This window comes from Phaenicophaeus curvirostris, chromosome 28 (assembly GCF_032191515.1).
Source record: "Phaenicophaeus curvirostris isolate KB17595 chromosome 28, BPBGC_Pcur_1.0, whole genome shotgun sequence".
NCBI lineage: Eukaryota > Metazoa > Chordata > Aves > Cuculiformes > Cuculidae > Phaenicophaeus > Phaenicophaeus curvirostris.
In genome coordinates this window covers 1810561-1828476 of record NC_091419.1, presented here as the reverse complement: position 1 = coordinate 1828476, position 17916 = coordinate 1810561, and the positions used below count along the sequence as shown (strand labels likewise).

Sequence of the window (17916 nt, the reverse complement as noted above, 5' to 3'; positions counted from 1 at the left end):
GCTCCCACCCGCGCCAGCCGTCGGGCAGCACTGAGTGCCAGCCGCCTGCTGACATCCCGTGCGGTGTAGGTTTCATCCCAACCCGCCGAGCACGCAGGTCCAGGGCTAATTTTAGTCTGGCCCATTTTTCCAGGCCAAGATGCTTGGCATCCAGTGATGACGACGTGACTGCAGCGTCACAGGGCAGAGTAGGATCTGTGCCTTGGCCCCAGGGAGCTTGGGAGGGAACTGGAACCTGGCTGGGCACTCGGAGCCATCGCCCTCCCCTGGGTGCTGAGTCCTCCGGGCTGGGATTTGGGGTGCGGATTTAGCTGGTGTCCCAGGCATTCAATCTGCTCTCGCGGAGCTGATTCACCCCTGGAGCCAGTGTGTGAAAGGATGTATGGAAATCCTATAGCAACAGTTGTTCCTGAGCTGGGCAAAGTTCACATAGTGCTAAGGCTTCCCAGATGCTTGTCATGCCATGGGTTTCTGTTTCACAGCTCTTGGAAGCCGCTGGTTGTTCACCCTGGCTGGCACAGCTGCCGGCAGGGAAGGTGATTCTGCCTCTGTATCACTGGTGAGACCGCACCTCGAATCCTGGGTTCAGTTCTGGGCCCCTCACCACAAGAAGGATGTTGAGGCTCTGGAGCGAGTCCAGAGAAGAGCAACAAAGCTGGTGAGGGGGCTGGAGAACAAGAGGAGCGGCTGAGAGAGCTGGGGGTGTTTAGCCTGGAGAAGAGGAGGCTGAGGGGAGACCTCATTGCTCTCTACAACTGCCTGAAAGGAGGTTGTGGAGAGGAGGGAGCTGGGCTCTTCTCCCAAGTGACAGGGGACAGGACGAGAGGGAATGGCCTCAAGCTCCGCCAGGGGTGGTTCAGGCTGGACATTAGGAAAAAATATTTCATGGCAAGGGTCATCGAGCAGTGGCAGAGGCTGCCCAGGTTGAGTCACCTTCCCTGGAGGGGTTTAAGGGATGGGTGGACGAGGTGCTGAGGGACATGATTTAGTGATTGATGGGAATGGTTGGACTTGATCCAATGGGTCTTTTCCAACCTGGTGATTCTATGATTCCAGAGAGCAGGAGATCCCATACTGAGGGAGGCAGAAGGTTACATCAAAGTATGTTTGTCAAAGCCGAATTTGAGGTGTTTTTTGTTGATGCTGTGGTTGGGGTAACCTGTGAACTGCGGTGTAGGGGCAGGAGTTCTCAAGCTGCACCAGGGGAACACCTCAACGCTCAGCGTAAGTGGGGATTTGCTGGGCAGTGAGTGTCCAGGAGAAAAATGGCTTTAAATTGGAAGGGGGAGGATTTAGATTAGATATTAGGAAGAAATTCTTCACTGTGAGGATGGGGAGGCCCTGGCCCATGCTGCCCAGAGCAGTGGTGGCTGCCCCATCCCTGGAGGGGTTCAAGGCCAGGTTGGATGGGGCTTGGAGCCCCTGATCCAGTGGGAGGTGTCCCTGCCCATGGCAGGGGAGTGGAACTGGATGGGCTTTGAGGTCCCTTCCAACCCAAAACATTCTATGATTCTGTGAAATACTGCAGGGACATGGTAACACTGAACCCTATGGGATCTTGGGGGTTGCTGAGGAGTTCAGGGGGTGCTGTTCACCAAGAGATTTTGGCAGTGTGACACACTGGGATGTTCTACCTTCGTTGCCCTCCCTGCAACCAGTGCTGATGCTAACCTGGGGTGTTTTATGGATATGGACTATCCAAATGCCTTTTTTGGGGCTTTGACTTTTGTCATCGAGGCTAGCTTGAAGTGAAAATGATCTCTTTTCCCTTACATGTCTTCATGTAAGCAAACTTACGGCTTATCAGTGGTGGAAACCCGGATGGGAATTGGATGCCAGATCCCTCTGGGGAGCTGAAATTGCTGGTTTTTCCTGCCAGCGAGCAGAGCCGCAGCTAATCTGCGGGAAATGTTCCATGGAACGATAGCAAATGGACTTACAAGGTATCAGTGACAAGCGGCAGCGCGCTCTCCCCGGCGCTGCGTTCCTCAGCTCCGCTGCTACCGAGCGCCCGGCTCTGTAATGGTGTAATTATAGTTTTGTGGGGCTCTCCAGGCACGCGCAGGGTTGCACACAAAGATTTATGCCTTTTTATAGCTTGTGGAAGTGGTGGGTGATGCCATCAGGATTCACATCTCGTTTCTGGCTTCAGTGTCCCTGTTCTGGCCAGACAAGTGGAAAATCATAGAATTGTTTGGTTGGAAAAGACCTCTGAGATCATCAAGCCCAACTGTCCCTGTCCACTACCAAACCAGATCCCTGAGCACCTCATCTACCCATTTTTCAAACCCCTCCAGGGATGGGGACTCCACCACCTCCCTGGGCAGCCTCTGCCAGTGCCTGAGAACCTTTTTGGTGAATAATTTTTTTCTGATGTCCAATCTGAACCTCCCTTGGTGCAACTTGAGGCCCTTCCTTCTTGTACTTTCACCTAAGTGCCAGTGTAACCTGAGGATGAGGTGGATCTGCCTTGCATCTGGCTGTTCACTGGGCTCTGCTTGGTGGGTTTGAGGTGACTTCTCGCTAATCTGTGGCTTCTGCTCTTCTGGACCCGTGTTTCTAGTTAAGGAGTGCCCAGAAATCTTCCAAAGTGAGTTGTGCTGACACCATAGCCGAGTTATTTTAGAGCTGCAAAGATCACTGCGCTTATCCCACGTGAGAAGTTTTGTACTTAAACGTGGGGAGCCTCTACGTGCGTGGTGAATCCCATGTGCTTCAGCACATCTTCTCCCTGGCACTGCCCATCTTTAGCCGCGTATTCCGATAGCGGGTTGACGCATCCCAACGCACCGATCTCTCCATGGTGTTTTAGCTCAGTTACCCGGCATGGAGCGATGTGGAGAGTTTATTTTTAGCTCGGAGCTACTTGTTAGCCAAGAACAATGCTGCAGCCAGGGTTTGGTTGGGTGTGCAGAGCTGTGGCGCTGGGCCATGCCGTTTGGGAAGGATGGGAAGCTACTTGGATGTGTCCAGAAGAGGCAGTCAGGCTGGTGCCAGGGCTGGAAGGTGAGATCAAGGAGTGGCTGAGAGCTCTGGGCTTGTCTCGTTTGGAGAAAAGGAGCACGAGGGGTGATCTTGTCGCTCTCTGCAGGTTCCTGAGGAGAGGATGTGGAAAAGAAGGTGCTGAGCTTTTCTCCCTGGCATCCAGGGACAGGGCATGTGGGAATGGGCCAAAGCTGGTGAGACCGCTCCTCAAATCCTGGGGTCAGTTCTGGCCCCTCACCACAAGAAGGATGTTGAGGCTCTGGAGCGAGTCCAGAGAAGAGCAACGAAGCTGGGGAAGGGGCTGGAGAACAAGAGGAGCTGCTGAGAGAGCTGGGGGTGTTCAGCCTGGAGAAGAGGAGGCTGAGGGGAGACCTCATTGCTCTCTCCAACCACCTGAAAGGAGGTTGTGGAGAGGAGGGAGCTGGGCTGTTCTCCCAAGGGACAGGGGACAGGACGAGAGGGAATGGCCTCAAGCTCCACCAGGGGAGGTTCGGGCTGAACATTAGGAAAAAATATTTCATGGCAAGGGTCATTGGGCACTGGCAGAGGCTGCCCAGGGAGGGGGTTGAGTCCCCTTCCTTGGAGGGGTTTAAGGGACGGGTGGATGAGGTGCTCAGGGACATGGTTTAGTGATTGATGGGAATGGTTGGACTCAATGATCCAGTGGGTCTTTTCCAACCTGGTGATTCTATGATTCTATGAAAGCTGCTCCAGGGGAGGTTCAGGCATAATATTCAGAAGCATTTCTTTACAGAGAGGATGGTGAAACACTGGGAAAGTCTTCCTGGAGAGAGGTGGTTGATGCCCTAAGCCTCTCCATGTTTGAGGCATTGGACGTTGCCCTTGAGAAGATGCTTTAACCTCTGGTGAGCCCTGAGGTGGTTGGGCAGTTGGACAAGGTGACCCTTATGGATCCCTTCCAAGTGAACAGCCTGTCCTGTTCCCCGACCGAAGGAGCTGCTGTTGTCCCCAGACACGTGAGTGAGTGTCGCCGGTGGCATCGTGGAGCCACCGGGTGACAGGCGGAGGAGAGGACGTTTCCGTAGCACTCGCCGTGGTGCTCTCAGCAGGTGCCCCGGTGAAGGTCACCCCTTGGCTCATGGGCGGAGGTTCCACACAAACGCCTGGTGGGAGTGGAATCTGCGATATTCATAAAGGAGGAAATTCAAGTGGAACATTGTTCCCAAAGAAAGCACATGATAAGCAGGGAAATAAACCTCTAGCACTCAAGTTTTCCTGCAGGAACAACCCCCGGTTCCTTTCTTAAGCACGATCTGCTCCATCGCATGGCTTATTTTACTGCCTAGGAGGTTGTGGAGCGGTGGGTGCTGAGCTCTTCTCCCAGTGAGAAGTGATAGAAAATGGCCTCAAGTTGCAGCAGGGGAGATTTAGATTGGATATGAGGAAAAATTTCTTAGCAGAAAGGGCTCTCAGGCACTAGCAGAGGCTGCCCAGGGAGGTGGTGGAGTCCCCATTCCTGGAGGGGTTTAGAAGACGGGTAGAAGAGGTGCTAGGGGACATGATTTAGCAGTGGGCAGGGACAGTTGGGCTTGATGATCTCAAAGGTCTTTTCCAACCTAATGATTCTGTGATTCTATTTCAACATTCCAGTTGCCTAATGACTTGGTTTGTGCTGTTTCACTCAGAGTGGGAGCCTTTTTTTGTCTCACTAATGCTGAGAATACCCATTGACAGAAAAACTGATGCAACCATCACCACTGATTTTTTTTAATTTATAGTGTTGCTGAAAAGGGAGGAGAGCGAGAAACCTGCGGGCTCCCTATGGACCTGCCAGAAGCATTTGAGAAAGCAGAACCTCCCGTTCTACATTTTACACTAAGAATCTGGCACCTTAATGAAGGATTGCGTAAAAGTATTTATAATCTGCTGGGTGCAAGCTCCTCCGCAAGCTCCTCCGCGAGGGGGTAAGGGACTGCTCACCACAGCATCGCTTCCTTAGTCCACTTCCACTCCAATGAGGTATTTGTTTTGAACTGAAATTAGGGTGGTGCTTTCAGTACGAGTTTCTGAAGTTTCCCAAGGTTGCACAATTTTAGAGGAGGCTCTGGGGAGACCTCAGAGCAGCTTCCAGGACTGAAAGGGGCTCCAGGAAAGCTGGGGAGGGTCTTTTTGAAAGGGCCTTGAGTGATAGGATAAGGGGGAATGGCTTTAAATTGGAAGGGAAGACTTAGACTGGACCTTAGGAAGACATTCTTCACAATGAGGCCCTGGCCCAGGTTGCCCAGAGCAGTGGTGGCTGCCCCATCCCTGGAGGAGTTCAAGGCCAGGTTGGATGGGGCTTGGAGCCCCTGATCCAGTGGGAGGTGTCCCTGCCCGTGGCAGGGGGTGAGACTGGATGATCTTTGAGATCCTTTCCAACCCAAACCATTCCATGATTTATGAATTTTCATCCCTTGAGAATTCATCCACCTTCTGGATCTTAAATTCAGCAGCACAGCCAATCCCACCTCTCCCAGTCAGGCCAGCTGGGGCATTTAGGACCAAATAACCTTCTTGTTTGGATTGAAAAGACAGAAACAGAGGTCTATGTCCAAATATCTCCCCTTAGGACGCTCACCTGCTGTGTGAAATGGGCTGTAGCATTTTTACATGCTGATTTGATTTGAGTATGAAGTGGGAAACACTGAGAAGCTGCAGCTGACACAAACCTGGTCTCATACCAGCACTTTAAAAACATCTGAAGTGCCGTTTGCCTCCGTTGATCACCTCCAATGTCTGAACGGGGTTTCCAGGCCAGGGTTATCACTTAAACCAAACCAGTGATGTGCAGAGGGAGGCAAGAGGCTGCCCAGGTAGGGGTGAGGCTGTGGTACGGAATTTCAAACACCTGTGATAAAGCAGGGGCTGTGGTGGTTTGGGGCAGCTCTGCACCTATTGCCGCTACAGTAAAGGTGACTGATGAAAACAGGACCCCCCAAAAAAGAGATTTTAAGTTGCTTTTTACTGAATGTCAGAGACAACGTTACAAACGAGCCATAACATAAAGACTTCATGGCTGCAGAAGCACATAAGCAGAAGTCAGTTGTTTTCCCAATGCAGCTCTACTTGTTCCATTATAAAAATGCATTTTCAGCTTTGCTTTCAGCCAGTGGAATACAAAATAAGGAAATAAAAAAAAAACACCAAACCAATCCTGTCCCTCACAAAGCTGTGAATAAGTTATCTTCATGTTTCAAGTATATACAAAAGATACTTCCCAAAGGACAGCGTAGGAAGAGTTTACGCAAATAAACCCTCGCTCCCACTTCTCGGTACTATTTACATCCTTCTGTACACGGGTCTTTGAGGTCTTCTGAGACCCTGAAAAGCAAGAAGGGAAAGTGTGACTCCCCAAGCGTGGAGCGGGTGGTTTCCAGCAGTCGGTCCCTGGGGTTCCGGCCCCTCGGAAGCGGGAATGCATTTACCTATAAGCAGTTTAAAAGCTTGTTGTGAATATCTTCAAGGACTTGATTGTAAAGTTCCTCCCTCGACTTCAGTCCATCTAAATAAACTGAAAGAGAAAGATGGGGTCAGGCTGGGAGTTTCTGACCACAACCACTTGCCTGTAGGTGAGTTATAAAATATTTTGTACTCTATTGACCCAAAACCTGACTTGTTTTCTAGCTGGAAAAACAGAGCTATCCTGGCCAGCAAAATTTCTTATCCTGTTCTAAAGAATGTGGGGTTTCTTTATTCCCCCCACTCCCTCAATAACTGCGTACAATATAAAACAAAGGGAAGAAGTTTTTAGCTATAAAACTGCATGTTTATGTATATGGATGTGTGTGTATGGGAGCAGCTGAGGGACCTAGGGCTGCTTAGCCTGGAGAAGAGGAGGCTTCACTGCTCTCTGCAACTGCCTGAAAGGAAGTTGGAGCGAGGTGCGTGTTAGTCTCTTCTCCCAAGTAACAAGGGATGGGATGAGAGGAAATGGCCTCAAGTTGCGCCAGGGGAGGATTAGATTGGCTATCAGGAGAATTTCTTCACCAAAAGGGTTCTTGGGCACTGGCAGAGACTCCTAGGGAGGTGGTGGAGTCCCCATCCCTGGAGGGGTTTAAATGATGGGCAGACGAGGTGCCCAGGGATCAGGTTTAGTGGTGGGCAGGGACGGTTGGACACGATGATCTCAAAGGTCTTTTCCATTCAAACAATTCTACGATTCTATGTATTTATCTGGACAAAAAGCAGGCCAGCATTACATCTCAGTAGTAAAAATAGCGACTTGCATCATCACAGTTAAAGTTTCCTTGAATTACATGACCAACTTCCTTAACCCCTAGAGCACAATGCCAGAGGAGCCGTGTGCCGGCAGGCTTACCGACATCAACGCCGCTGTCCTCCATTTCTTTCCTGTGTTTCAAGTACATGGGCCAGACGTGTCCGTCAAAGAGGCCGGGTGGGTCAGGGACAGTGTAATTCCGCGTACTGCAAACAACAAAAGCGAGAGGAACATCAGGACTGCCGGGATGGCGCTGCTGCAGCCTGAGGTTAATGTGACAGCAACTCGGTGGCATTTGTAGAAAAGCTGATTGTCACAGTTCTGTGTCTCATTGAGATTGGCCTGTATTTTGCAAGAACTGTAGAATTATAGAATAGTTTGGGTTGGAAGGGACCTTAAAGATCATCCAGTTCCAACCCCGCTGCCATGAGCAGGGACACCTCCCATTAGATCCTTTGAACACCTCCAGGGATGGGGCAGCCACAACTTCCCTGGGCAACCTGTTCCAGACTCACCACACTCATCGGGAAGAAATTCCAACTTGTGTCTGATCTAAATCTGCCTCTCTCCAGTTTATACCCGTTCCCCCTCGTCCTATCACCACAAGCCTTTGTGAATAGTCCCTCCCCAGCTTTCTTGCAGCCCCTTCAGGTCGTGGAAGGTCGCTATAAGGTCTCCTTGGAGCCTTCTCCAGCCTGAACAACCCCAACTCTCTCAGCCTGTCCTCGTACGGAAGGTGCTCCAGCCCTCTGATCATCCTTGTAGCCTCCTCTGGACCTGTTCCAACAGTTCCATCTCCTTATGTTGAGGATTCCAGAACTGGACACAGGACTCCAGATGTGGTCTCACAAGAGAGGAGGAGGCACAGAATTCCCTCCCTCGCCCTGCTGGCCACACTCCTTTTGATGTAGCCCAGGACACGGTTGGTTTCTGGGCTGCGAGCGCGCATTGCCAGCTCATGTTGAGCTTCTTATTGACCAGCACCACCAAGTCCTTCTCTGCAGGGCTGCTCTCAATCATGTCAACCCCCAGAGAAGTTTATTAAGCACCCAGAGCGAGTGCAGAAACCACAGAAGCTGATGGAGCTCCAGCAGTCCCTGAGGCTTTACTGGTGCTCATGGGGGAAGCAGGCAACGATGTTCCTTTTGCACTGATGTGCTGATCTCCAAACCCCCAGAGCTACAGCAAACACCACGGGTAAGTCTCTTTCTCCAGTTTTATTAAGATTTTAATCTATAATTCCAATTATGACCGACACCAGTGTATCCTATGGACAGCAGCTGAACCCAAAGGCTTCCCTCTGGCAGAGAGACTTTATGGGAAGGATTAGTCGGTGTCAAAGAATCTCCTTACCTCCTCCTCCTTTTGCACTCATCGTATGGAACAGCCAGGTAGTAGCGGATGTCAAACAGGTCTATCAGTGGTCTAGGGGAGAGCAGAAAGAAAGAACGCGTCTATTGATTTTTTTAATGACAGAAGAAAGTGTTAAATCACCCCCGAAAGCCATAAAATTCTTTCTCCCCCTCTTGTATTTGTGTCTGTTGTAGACAACAGAAGCGTAACTGCTTTCGTTAGACACACAAATGTACAGTAGGTTTATTAGTAGCTCTGAAACATGAAGAGTGCTGGGTTTTGCTGGTCAGAATGGTGTGCCGGGTACTTTTCTCACGCCAATACCTGCTACGGATCACTGTGGAGGATGAGACCCTGCAGTATGAGCTCTGACTCTTCACAGAATGGTTTCAGTTGAAAAGGACCTTTAAGATCATCTAGTCCAACCATCGATCCAGCCCTGCTAAGTCCACCACCAGACCATGTCCCCAGGTACAAAATCTACTCCTCTTTTAAACCCCTCCAGGCACGGGGGCTCAACCCTCTCCCTGGGCAGCCTCTGCCTGTGCTTGACAACCCTTGCAGTAAAATTCCTCCCACCATCCAGCCTAAATCTCACTCCAGAGCTGACTTAAACAGCTGAAGCGAGTTGTCCAAGTGCGCACGGGCACACGGATTTGGTACAAGGCAACTCGTCAGCTTCTGTCCTTTCCCAGACAGTCGGCTCTGCTGTGCCATCCTGTGTTGGGCTCCTATTCAGCTGAAGGAAATAAGCCCAGTAAAATCCTTACAGCAAGCAACATCACAGTTTGGAGCCAAGACTCTCTTGCTCGTCACATTTATAGTGTGTGATTTGAGGTTTAGATATTCAGTTGTGGGAAGTTCTCTCCCTCTCCCCGCTAGTCATCCCCCTGCCAAGCATTTTGGTCTCATATAAAAAGAGCAGAAGTAGTTGATCTTTGCTCTGATACATTCAGATACGCTCAGATCTGTGCTCTGATGTGCAATTAATTACTAAGCTCAATTTAGTCCGGGTTAAACTCCTGTGTATCCCATGAGATAATTATTCCTACATTGCAGGAGAGATTTGTCCCTGCTCTTGGCAGGGGGGTTGGAACTGGATGATCTTTAAGGTCCCTTCCAACGCAAAATGTTCTGTGATTCTCCGATTCCTACGTGCTGTGAGAAAGTCACCTCGGGCACCTCATTTTACCAGCGTTTACTGCTCAATTTTGCATTTGATATGAAAGAAACTCTTAGGCGTGATACCTCAGAACAGGGCAGGAGGGGTAGATTAGTAAGAAGGAATCTTTACTGGCACTAGGGCTCTAGTGTTCTTCCCTGGCAAGCCGTTAATAGTTCCCCAAACCTTACTTGTAATTATAAAGCAGGAAGCCTTCAATGACCAATATATGGGTATCTTTGGAGGCTGGCTCTCTAGAGCCAGGCGTAACGTTCACCCCGTGGGAACGGGCAAACTTCACTGGGTTCTCAATCCAGGCCCGCACCGTGCTGACCATTGCCTCCATATCCAAGGAATCCAGCACTAGTCAGAAGAAAGGGGGTGGGTGGGAAAAAGGGACGGAATCAAATACCACGAACCACAGCGGTTTGGAAGTATAATATAGAATGAACTTGTAAAATTGAAGTTACAGAAATTTACTGTTAAATTGTTAATAATTAAAAGGAAATACTTAGGAAAAAAAATATACATTACTGCATCCTATAGCGAACACTGCTCTTACCATCCCATTGTTTAAAGCCGTCTTCCCCGACTTCTATTTGATCTTGTGGCTGAAATATAGTGAGCAATAAAACATTGCTGCAAACTCAGCGTGATCAGCTACCTAAGATGCGATCACAACCTGGACGCTACTGCAATACACAACAAAGCAAGTGTTCACGGAACGAAACAGTTACAGACCCGCTTTGGACTACGTTTAAATTTAAGTTCCCGTCTTTCACCAACCCCAAGAGCTTTGAAAACCTTTCTCGGTTCAGTCAAGCCACTTTGGACAAAGTTCTAGGTTAATAATTTGATACGGTGCTATTAGCCAAAATACTACAGCCCCTGTTTATAAATCAATATATATGCAAATAAAGTGGTAAATAACTGCTAAAACATGTTCAAGAATAGCTATTTTAACTCTTAACAGCTTTAATAGAAGCTCAGCTCAGCACAGCGTGACTTTAGAGCTACAGCCACTTAGTTATCGCTTTAATGCACTAGTAAGAAGTGACATATCTTTATGAAATTCCTCCTCAGCTTTCAGGGCTCATCTCTGAGCAGATTTGTGCAGGAGGCTTCTGGCAAAGGAGAAGCGCTTCCAAACGTGTGTCTCATTCCATGTCGTACGGCACGTGCTCCAGCAAAAGCAGGACAAAGGGACCCTGCAGCTGCCGGAGCCGGCGTGTGCCCGGCGATGCCGAGCTGGTGCTGCAGCATCTCCTGGGCTGTCGCCTCTGCTGGGATCCAGCTCTACTGCAACTTTCATAACGCGGTTTGGACGCCGCTGCTTCCCCTGCTGCGCGGTGCAGAAGGCACCTAAGGCAGCGCAGTCCTTCTGCTTTCATCTTTAGGGACCTTCGAACTGGGGTTGCGATACCGAGCTGTCAAAACTCCCCAATGCAACTGTATTTCTGCATTCAAAGCGGCGCTTAAATCCTAAAGTATTAGTTATAAGCAATCTTATTTAAGTAAAATACGGGGGAAACCTCAACAATTTGCGGAGAGTACAGTAAATAACCTCTCCCTAAGATCAGTAGCTTGACCTAAAGTTAGACTTGTTGCTAAAACTGAAGGAAGCTTTTGCTTCTGTGCACGGCGGTGCCAAGCTTCTGTGGAAGTTGGCAGGCACCGACGTTTGTAAAGGTCGGGACCCCCTCACCTGTCCAAAGTCATTAAAAAATTAAATAGATGTATTAAAAAAAGAAATCAATCAGACCGTGGGCTACCCTAAGCTGTCAGCACTTACTTGGAGGACATGCACAAGTGTTTAAAACATACAGGGGGCCCTGCTAGAGCTGTCCCTGCGCACACAAGCAGCGGCTGGTGTTTTTAAGCAGGGGGGGAAGCTCAGCTCACCTTGAAGAAGTCATCCTGATGGACCACGCAGCAGTTGGGGAGCGCCTTGACGATCCTGTTGGTCAAGGTGGTTTTGCCCCCATTGGTGACTCTGTGGGGAGAGGGCAAAGAGCAGCATTAGAGCCGTGACCCAGTGGGAAGAAGACAGGGAGCAGCATTAGAGCTGTGTTAGAGCCATGACTCGGTGGGGAGAGGGCAGAGAGCAGCGTTACTGCCACATTAGAGCCACATTGGTGGCTAGGTGGGTAGAGGGCAGGGAGTGGCATTAGAGCCACCGTGGTAACCCAGTGGGCAGAGGGCACAGAGTGGCATTAGAGAACATGTTAGAGAGGCAATAGCGACCCTGTGGGGAGAGGGCACAGCATAGGATTAGACCCATGTTAGAGTCACACTGGTGACCTGGTAGGGAGAGGGCAGGGAGTAGTGTCAAGAGAAGGTTGGTTGACTTTATGCAGTGAGTGGCATTAAAACCACTTTGTGGGGAGAAGGCAGAGTGGCTTTAGAGCCACGGTGGTGACCCTGTGGGCAGAGGCCACAGGGAGTCATTAGAGCCACATTGGGGCCATGCTGGTGACCCTGTGAGGAGGGCAGAGTGGTGTTAGGGCACTGTTAGAGCCATAACCCAGAGGGAAGAGGACAAGGAGCAGCATTAGAGCCATGACTCGGTGGGAGGAGGGCAGAGAGCAGCACTAGAACTGCTTGAGCCTTGGGAAGAAGAGGCTGAGGGGAGACCTCATTGCTCTCTCCAACTCCCTGAAAGGAGGTTATGGAGAGGAGGGAGCTGGGCTCTTCTCCCAAGGGACAGGGGACAGGACAAGAGGGAATGGCCTCAAGCTCCGCCAGGGGAGGTTCAGGCTGGACATCAGGAAAAAATCTTCACAGAAAGGGTCATTGGGCACTGGCAGAGGCTGCCCAAGGAGGGGGTTGAGTCCCCATCCCTGGAGGGGTTTAAGGGACGGGTGGATGAGGTGCTCAGGGACATGATTTAGTGGTTGATGGGATGGTTGGACTCGATGATCCTGGAGGTCTTTTCCGACCCGGTGATTCTGTGACTGCTACAGCCCCAGGCTCGCTGCCACAGGCAATGGCGGCGCCCGGCACGTTTGAATTTCCCGCCTCACCCGCGCCACGCGCTGATTGGCTGGAGCCGCTCTTGACCCCGCCCCTTTCACCACCCCTCTCTGCCCCGACACACACTGATTGGCTGAGGCCATCATTGGCCACGCCCCTTCCCCATTGCTCCCTGGTTATCCCAGTGCTGATTGGCTGAGGCCACCCTTGGCCCCGCCCCTCGCTCGCAGCCCCGGCGCCGATTGGTTGAGACGGGCCCCTGGCCCCCGCCCCCCGGTTCCCACGCGCGCCCCAACGGCCGCGCCGGCGCCGCCATGTCGGGTCCGCTCCGCGCGGCGGGTCCCGGGCTGAGGGCGCGCGGCCCTCAAGATGGAGGCGGGGGGGACGTACCCCCTGCCCCCACACCGAAAATACCCGCGAAGAGGGCTCTTTAAGCCTCGTTTTTGAAGTTTTAGACAGCGAGCATCCTTTGCGGCGGGGGGGTTGGAGCTGGGTGGTCTTTAAGTTCCCTTCCAGCCCAAACTAGTCTATGATTCTATGATTTATCAGCCTGGGCAACGCGAGGAGCGGTCTCCATCCAGCGTGCAGCGAGACCAGAGCTGCTACAGAAGGTATTTCCCACTTTCATGCCTATGGATAAATTTTCCCAGAACCCTTATGTGTATTCTGTTCATTTTCAAGGTCTAATTTTAATGTTATTATGAAACTTGGCAACAGTCAAAACTCTTGCTCGCTGGGAGGTTTCTGCAGCTCTGCCTGACCTTTCAGATAAGGAGAAAGCTCCAAACAGAGGGGATTCCAGCAGATCCCCTTGATGCCGTGAAAAAAGGCTAAACTCAATGATTTATTCCTTCCTTCACTCGGCTCAGCACAGATCACACTGAACACAAGACGTTCTCCTCTCCAGAGCATGAACAGAGTTTGGAAAACCCCACCATTTTAAAGAAACCCTGCTCTCAGAGGACATTCTGTCTCACTTTCAAAGAACACAATTATTTGGATGAAACTTGGCCTTAATATCAAACATTCTATTTTTTGTAGTAGCAACTACTTATTGTATCGCTCCTCAGAGCCGCCCCTGGCAGGCAGGACTGCAAAAAGCACTTTAAAAAGCCTTAAATGAGTTAGGAATGAGGGTGGCTCGCTCCCTTCCTGCAGGCTGCCTTGTGCTTGCAAAGCCCATTTTGATTCAATCCTCTCCAAAGCTGCCAAGTCCGGCTGTACTGATTTAGAATGTTTTATCCAATTAGAAATCCCACACCGTCTTGAGCCCATGGTGCAAATCCAGCTCCTGCGTTCTGTCAGCCTTCAGAGCCCTCCTGCACGCAGCAGGATGCGCCAAGCTCTCACCCCATCCTGAGCACAAGCTTGCATCCAAGTCCTGCTTTGCTGGAGGGAAGAAAAGCTTTTTGTACAAATACACCCTCCCTATTCTATTTGAAGCAGGATTTTTCCTTCTTTGCCTTCCAGAGAGGCTTTTAAAAGTCTTAACTTAATGCAGAAAGCATCCCTTTTCACAGCTGAGGCACTGCTCCATCTGACCTACAAAATGACCTGAAACAGTTTCTTCTGCCTCAGCATAAATCCTGGTGAAACCACAGAGGTTTGGTGTGTGCCGCCCTGTGTTCAGTAAAAGCAGCACAAACTAAGAACCAGCGAGTTGCACCTTTTCTAGAACCTCTGCAATATTATTTTACAGTCAGACAGATCATCTCCAAGTCTTACAGCAATGAAATAGGAAGAAAGAGCCATACGGATGTGCAGTATGAACAGAAAGAGCCGTACAGATGTGCAGTATGAACAGAACTTACCCGAACAGAACTTACCCGCCGATGCCTATGATGTATTTCATCTCTGCAGAGTTGCCTCTTTAGCCGGAATGTGGTGAGAAAAAAAAAAAAAAGAATTTAGAGGTGCTGAAATTACTTTCAGCAGAACAAACCCGCAGCTGTTTCTTTTTCCCCACTCAGCTCTGTCTCCCCTTACTATTTCATTGAGGGAAAAGGCGGGTTTGCCTCTGATTTATAGTGTCCGGCTGCGCGCCCTTCCCTCCCGCCTGCCTCTCCCCGCCCCACTGCTGATGGAGAAGCCCTGTGACTATCATGAGCCCAAGATGTCATATTTTCGAGCCGGGATCAGGCAGTCCTCGCCTCGGCGGCTGGGTCATGCGCGCTGCCGCTGCACCTGTTTCCGCACCCCTCGCGGACCCCCACTCCACTGCCTTCCCTATAAATAGCTTTTTTGGCAAGCTCTTCCTTTGCCTAAATTAGTAATGGGGTAGGTGGAAATGTCACCCCTTTTTACCATTCCTTTGGGAGCTCTGAGGTGTGTGGGGATATAATTAAGTGCCCTTTTCTTTCTCATTGCCCTCTTCTTCCTTTTCCCAGTTTCTGTTTGATTATTTGAAATGCATCCAGGAACGTCGTGAGAAGGAATTTTTTGTTGCTCTAAACTTCTGATAGGGCAGGCGAGGGAACTAAATCTATTTTCCTTCTTTACTCCTTTTGGTGAAGCTGTGCAGGGAAAGGAATGTGCAAAGGTTGATGAGTGAACCCATCTGGACTGTTAACATTTGAACTCTTTGAACTTTGGCTTGTTATTCACACTTACATACAAAGTCATACAATGATACAAACTTTCCAGCTCCAGTTTACTCCTGTAAAGTAGTGCTTTTAAAGCACTGGAGAAAATACCTCTCTCTCCCTACAAACGTGCCTTGTGGAACCTATGCTTTAGTTTTAATTGCTCCTAAAGAGATGTTAGGTGCATCCTTGAGAGATGTTAGGTGAAGGCAGAGTAGAATTAGCAGCAGTCCTGAGTGTTTTTTTTCAGATGAACACAGTGATGTGCAGTACCTAGGATTTTTAAATAGTATCTTGTCTGATAGAGCTGAAATCACCCAAACCTTGTGTCCTTTTGTTCTTCCTTTTCATAAAACCACTCAATGGAAGTATTCAAAGGCTTACTTAAAGATTCCTTGTCTGATAGCAGTTTGTAAAGTAATTGTAAAACCCTTAGTGACACGAATACCTTGGTCTGTGATACCTTCTTTATCATCTTTGCATTCTCGGAGTCTGTGGAGCTGATTCTTGCACTGTGATCTTGTATTGCGCGATGAACGTGCAGCACACAGTGAGTGGAGGTGTTGCAGGGCTTGCCCCTGGCTGAAGGGGAATACAGAAACTTGTTACAGCGCAGTGATTTTTGCTGTGCTCGGAGGAGCAGGCAGATGCTGTTTCTATTCTAAGTTTCTGTGGCACCTCCATCGTTTGCTCGCTGGCTACAAGTACTGTCCCCTGAGCTTTTCAGCTGCTAAGTGAAACCCCCCCACTGTCCAGAACTTACCGGTTAATACTCTGAGGGAAGCATTTCTGCAGGGATGTTCGTAAACTCCTCCAAGAGCAGCTCCAGCATTGCAGGCGGTTGCTAATCCAGGCCTTCAGGGTGCCCCGCGGGGCTCAGTGCTGCCCAGATGAGCAGGGGCGTGTTTGAAGCTTTCTTGTATACAGTGGTTTTGGAGCTATCTAGGCAGGTTGTTTCATAGGTAACACAACAGCTGTAGGAACCTACAGAACATGTTAGTTCTGGTAGTTTTCTACCCCTATTTCAGGCCTGAATAGAATCATAGAGTAGTTTGGGTTGGAATGGACCTTAGGGATCATCCCTTTCCAACCCTCTGGCATGGGCAGGGACATCCCACTAGATCAAGGTGCCCAAGGCCCCATCCAGCCTGGCCTTGAACACCTCCAGGGATGTGTTCAAGGGGTAATAAGGGGTTTGTGGCTCAAACCTTGTTTGTCTCACCCCAGCTATGTCTGTTGATCTAATAAAAGGTGTTACTTTCCCCCACAAAGCTATTTTATGCCATGAGGTCAAGGCCTAGTGCTTTGATAGGAAGAGCTAATCATGAATGAACATGGCCAGCAAATTAGAAGATTGTTAATGGTCAGAGGTGTGAGATTCTGGAAGTCTTGAAGGCGAGAAAACAGATTTGTTTTAAAGATAGAGCTTGGTATATTTATGAATGGGATTATAGCGAATGGTCTTTTCTGATCTACTGTGCTTTATTAATTCTGAGTGTTTAACTAATAGACCTCAGCCAGTATTTCCACTTTAATTACTATTTATGGTCAACACTAGTACACCATGTGATTGAGCCTGGAGTTGTCACTTGCAAGTTGTACTTTCAGCATTATTTCAAGATAGCTATGTAAAATGGTTGCTCCAGAGAAATCTGGAGCTTGAATCCTTGAATATGAACAAGAGGTGACTCTCAGGGGAATCAGGTTTTCAGCAGCTGCCCATCACTTCTTGCACAGCTGAGCATTTGCACCAACGCAGCCTCTCCGCTGGGGTAAAGTCTCATTGTGTGCTGGAGTGGAGCAGTGCTAATTCATACCAACCAAAAATTTGACCTCAGATCAGCTCTCTTCTGAAATTTTTCCTGCCCTTCCTTGTGTTTCTTCTCTGCCCATGAGCTGGGAAGGTGTCTCGGTTAGGAAAGCAAACAGCGTGTTACTTCAATGTGTGTTTTATCACATTTGACCTTACTTGCCAGTGAAAAACTGAGGGGCTCAGAAATTGTCTAACAGTTAGAGGGGACTCTGGTCTCATCTACCTCTGGTCTGGTCCTCTTTACGTTGGGGTCATGCTAATCCAAAGAGTTTTGGAACATGCCATCCTCGAGGTGATTAAAAATTGTCTTCTTCCCTGTTGGATTTACTAACATGAGCATGCTTCAGAAATACTGGTTGGGTTTTTGCATTGAAAAATGAATATTTGGCCTAAGATGTATAAAAAAACCCATTTCTGGTATAGATAGCAAGCAAAAAGTAATTATAGTAGTAGCAGCAACAGTTCTTAGTATTTGGCTGGGTTGTTTGGGATCAGTGAATTCCAGAAGCAGAGGTTCCACTGTTTCTGCAAGGAATGCCAACACTTTGATATTTTCTGAAAACTGGAGGAATGAAGGACAGGTTTTGTTTGTTTTTTTTTTAAGCTCAGACTGCAGATCCTGTTCATGTAGCCCTCAGTTTAAAAGCTCACTTTTAAAACCTTTTCCTCTTGGTCCCTCAGTTCTCCTTTGCATGTGTCTGGCTTTTCCTGAGTTTGTGGCTTTTCTCTCACCTGTATTCTTACTCATGCACTAATCATCCAGTGAAATTATATTCACTCGCATAGCTCAAATTCTTGGATTTCTGGATGGCCTCAGACTTGCTTTTCC

At 49.3% G+C, this 17916-nt stretch overlaps 1 protein-coding gene and 1 long non-coding RNA gene across 3 annotated transcripts; one reads left to right on the top strand and one right to left on the bottom strand.

The window, feature by feature from the left end:
- Positions 1-5928: 5928 nt before the first annotated feature.
- On the bottom strand, positions 5929-14699 carry NMRK2 (nicotinamide riboside kinase 2). 2 transcript variants are annotated; one of them, XM_069878209.1, is made up of 8 exons: positions 14519-14699; positions 11622-11712; positions 10282-10330; positions 9911-10082; positions 8558-8629; positions 7304-7410; positions 6411-6496; positions 5929-6306 (listed from the first exon to the last, which is right to left on the bottom strand). In XM_069878209.1, exons 1-7 carry the CDS (start codon positions 14542-14544, stop codon positions 6411-6413), a joined length of 603 nt encoding a protein of 200 aa, XP_069734310.1. In that variant the 5' UTR covers positions 14545-14699; the 3' UTR covers positions 5929-6306. The 2 variants fall into 2 exon arrangements, with proteins under 2 accessions (XP_069734310.1, XP_069734309.1); XM_069878208.1 differs by having other exon boundaries at positions 5929-6496.
- Positions 13955-14598, top strand: LOC138731928 (uncharacterized). The gene is made up of 2 exons (XR_011339226.1): positions 13955-14450; positions 14497-14598. It is a non-coding gene; the product is annotated as an uncharacterized lncRNA (long non-coding RNA).
- Positions 14700-17916: the final 3217 nt, after the last annotated feature.

Coding starts and splice junctions, on each gene's coding strand:
- NMRK2 (XM_069878208.1), bottom strand. CDS start 14,544: ATGAAATACATCATAGGCATCGGCGG. Junction 10,331..11,621: donor ATCAGGATGACTTCTTCAAG/GTGAGCTGAGCT, acceptor ACTATATTTCAG/CCACAAGATCAAATAGAAGT. Junction 7,411..8,557: donor GAGTGCAAAAGGAGGAGGAG/GTAAGGAGATTC, acceptor TGTTGTTTGCAG/TACGCGGAATTACACTGTCC.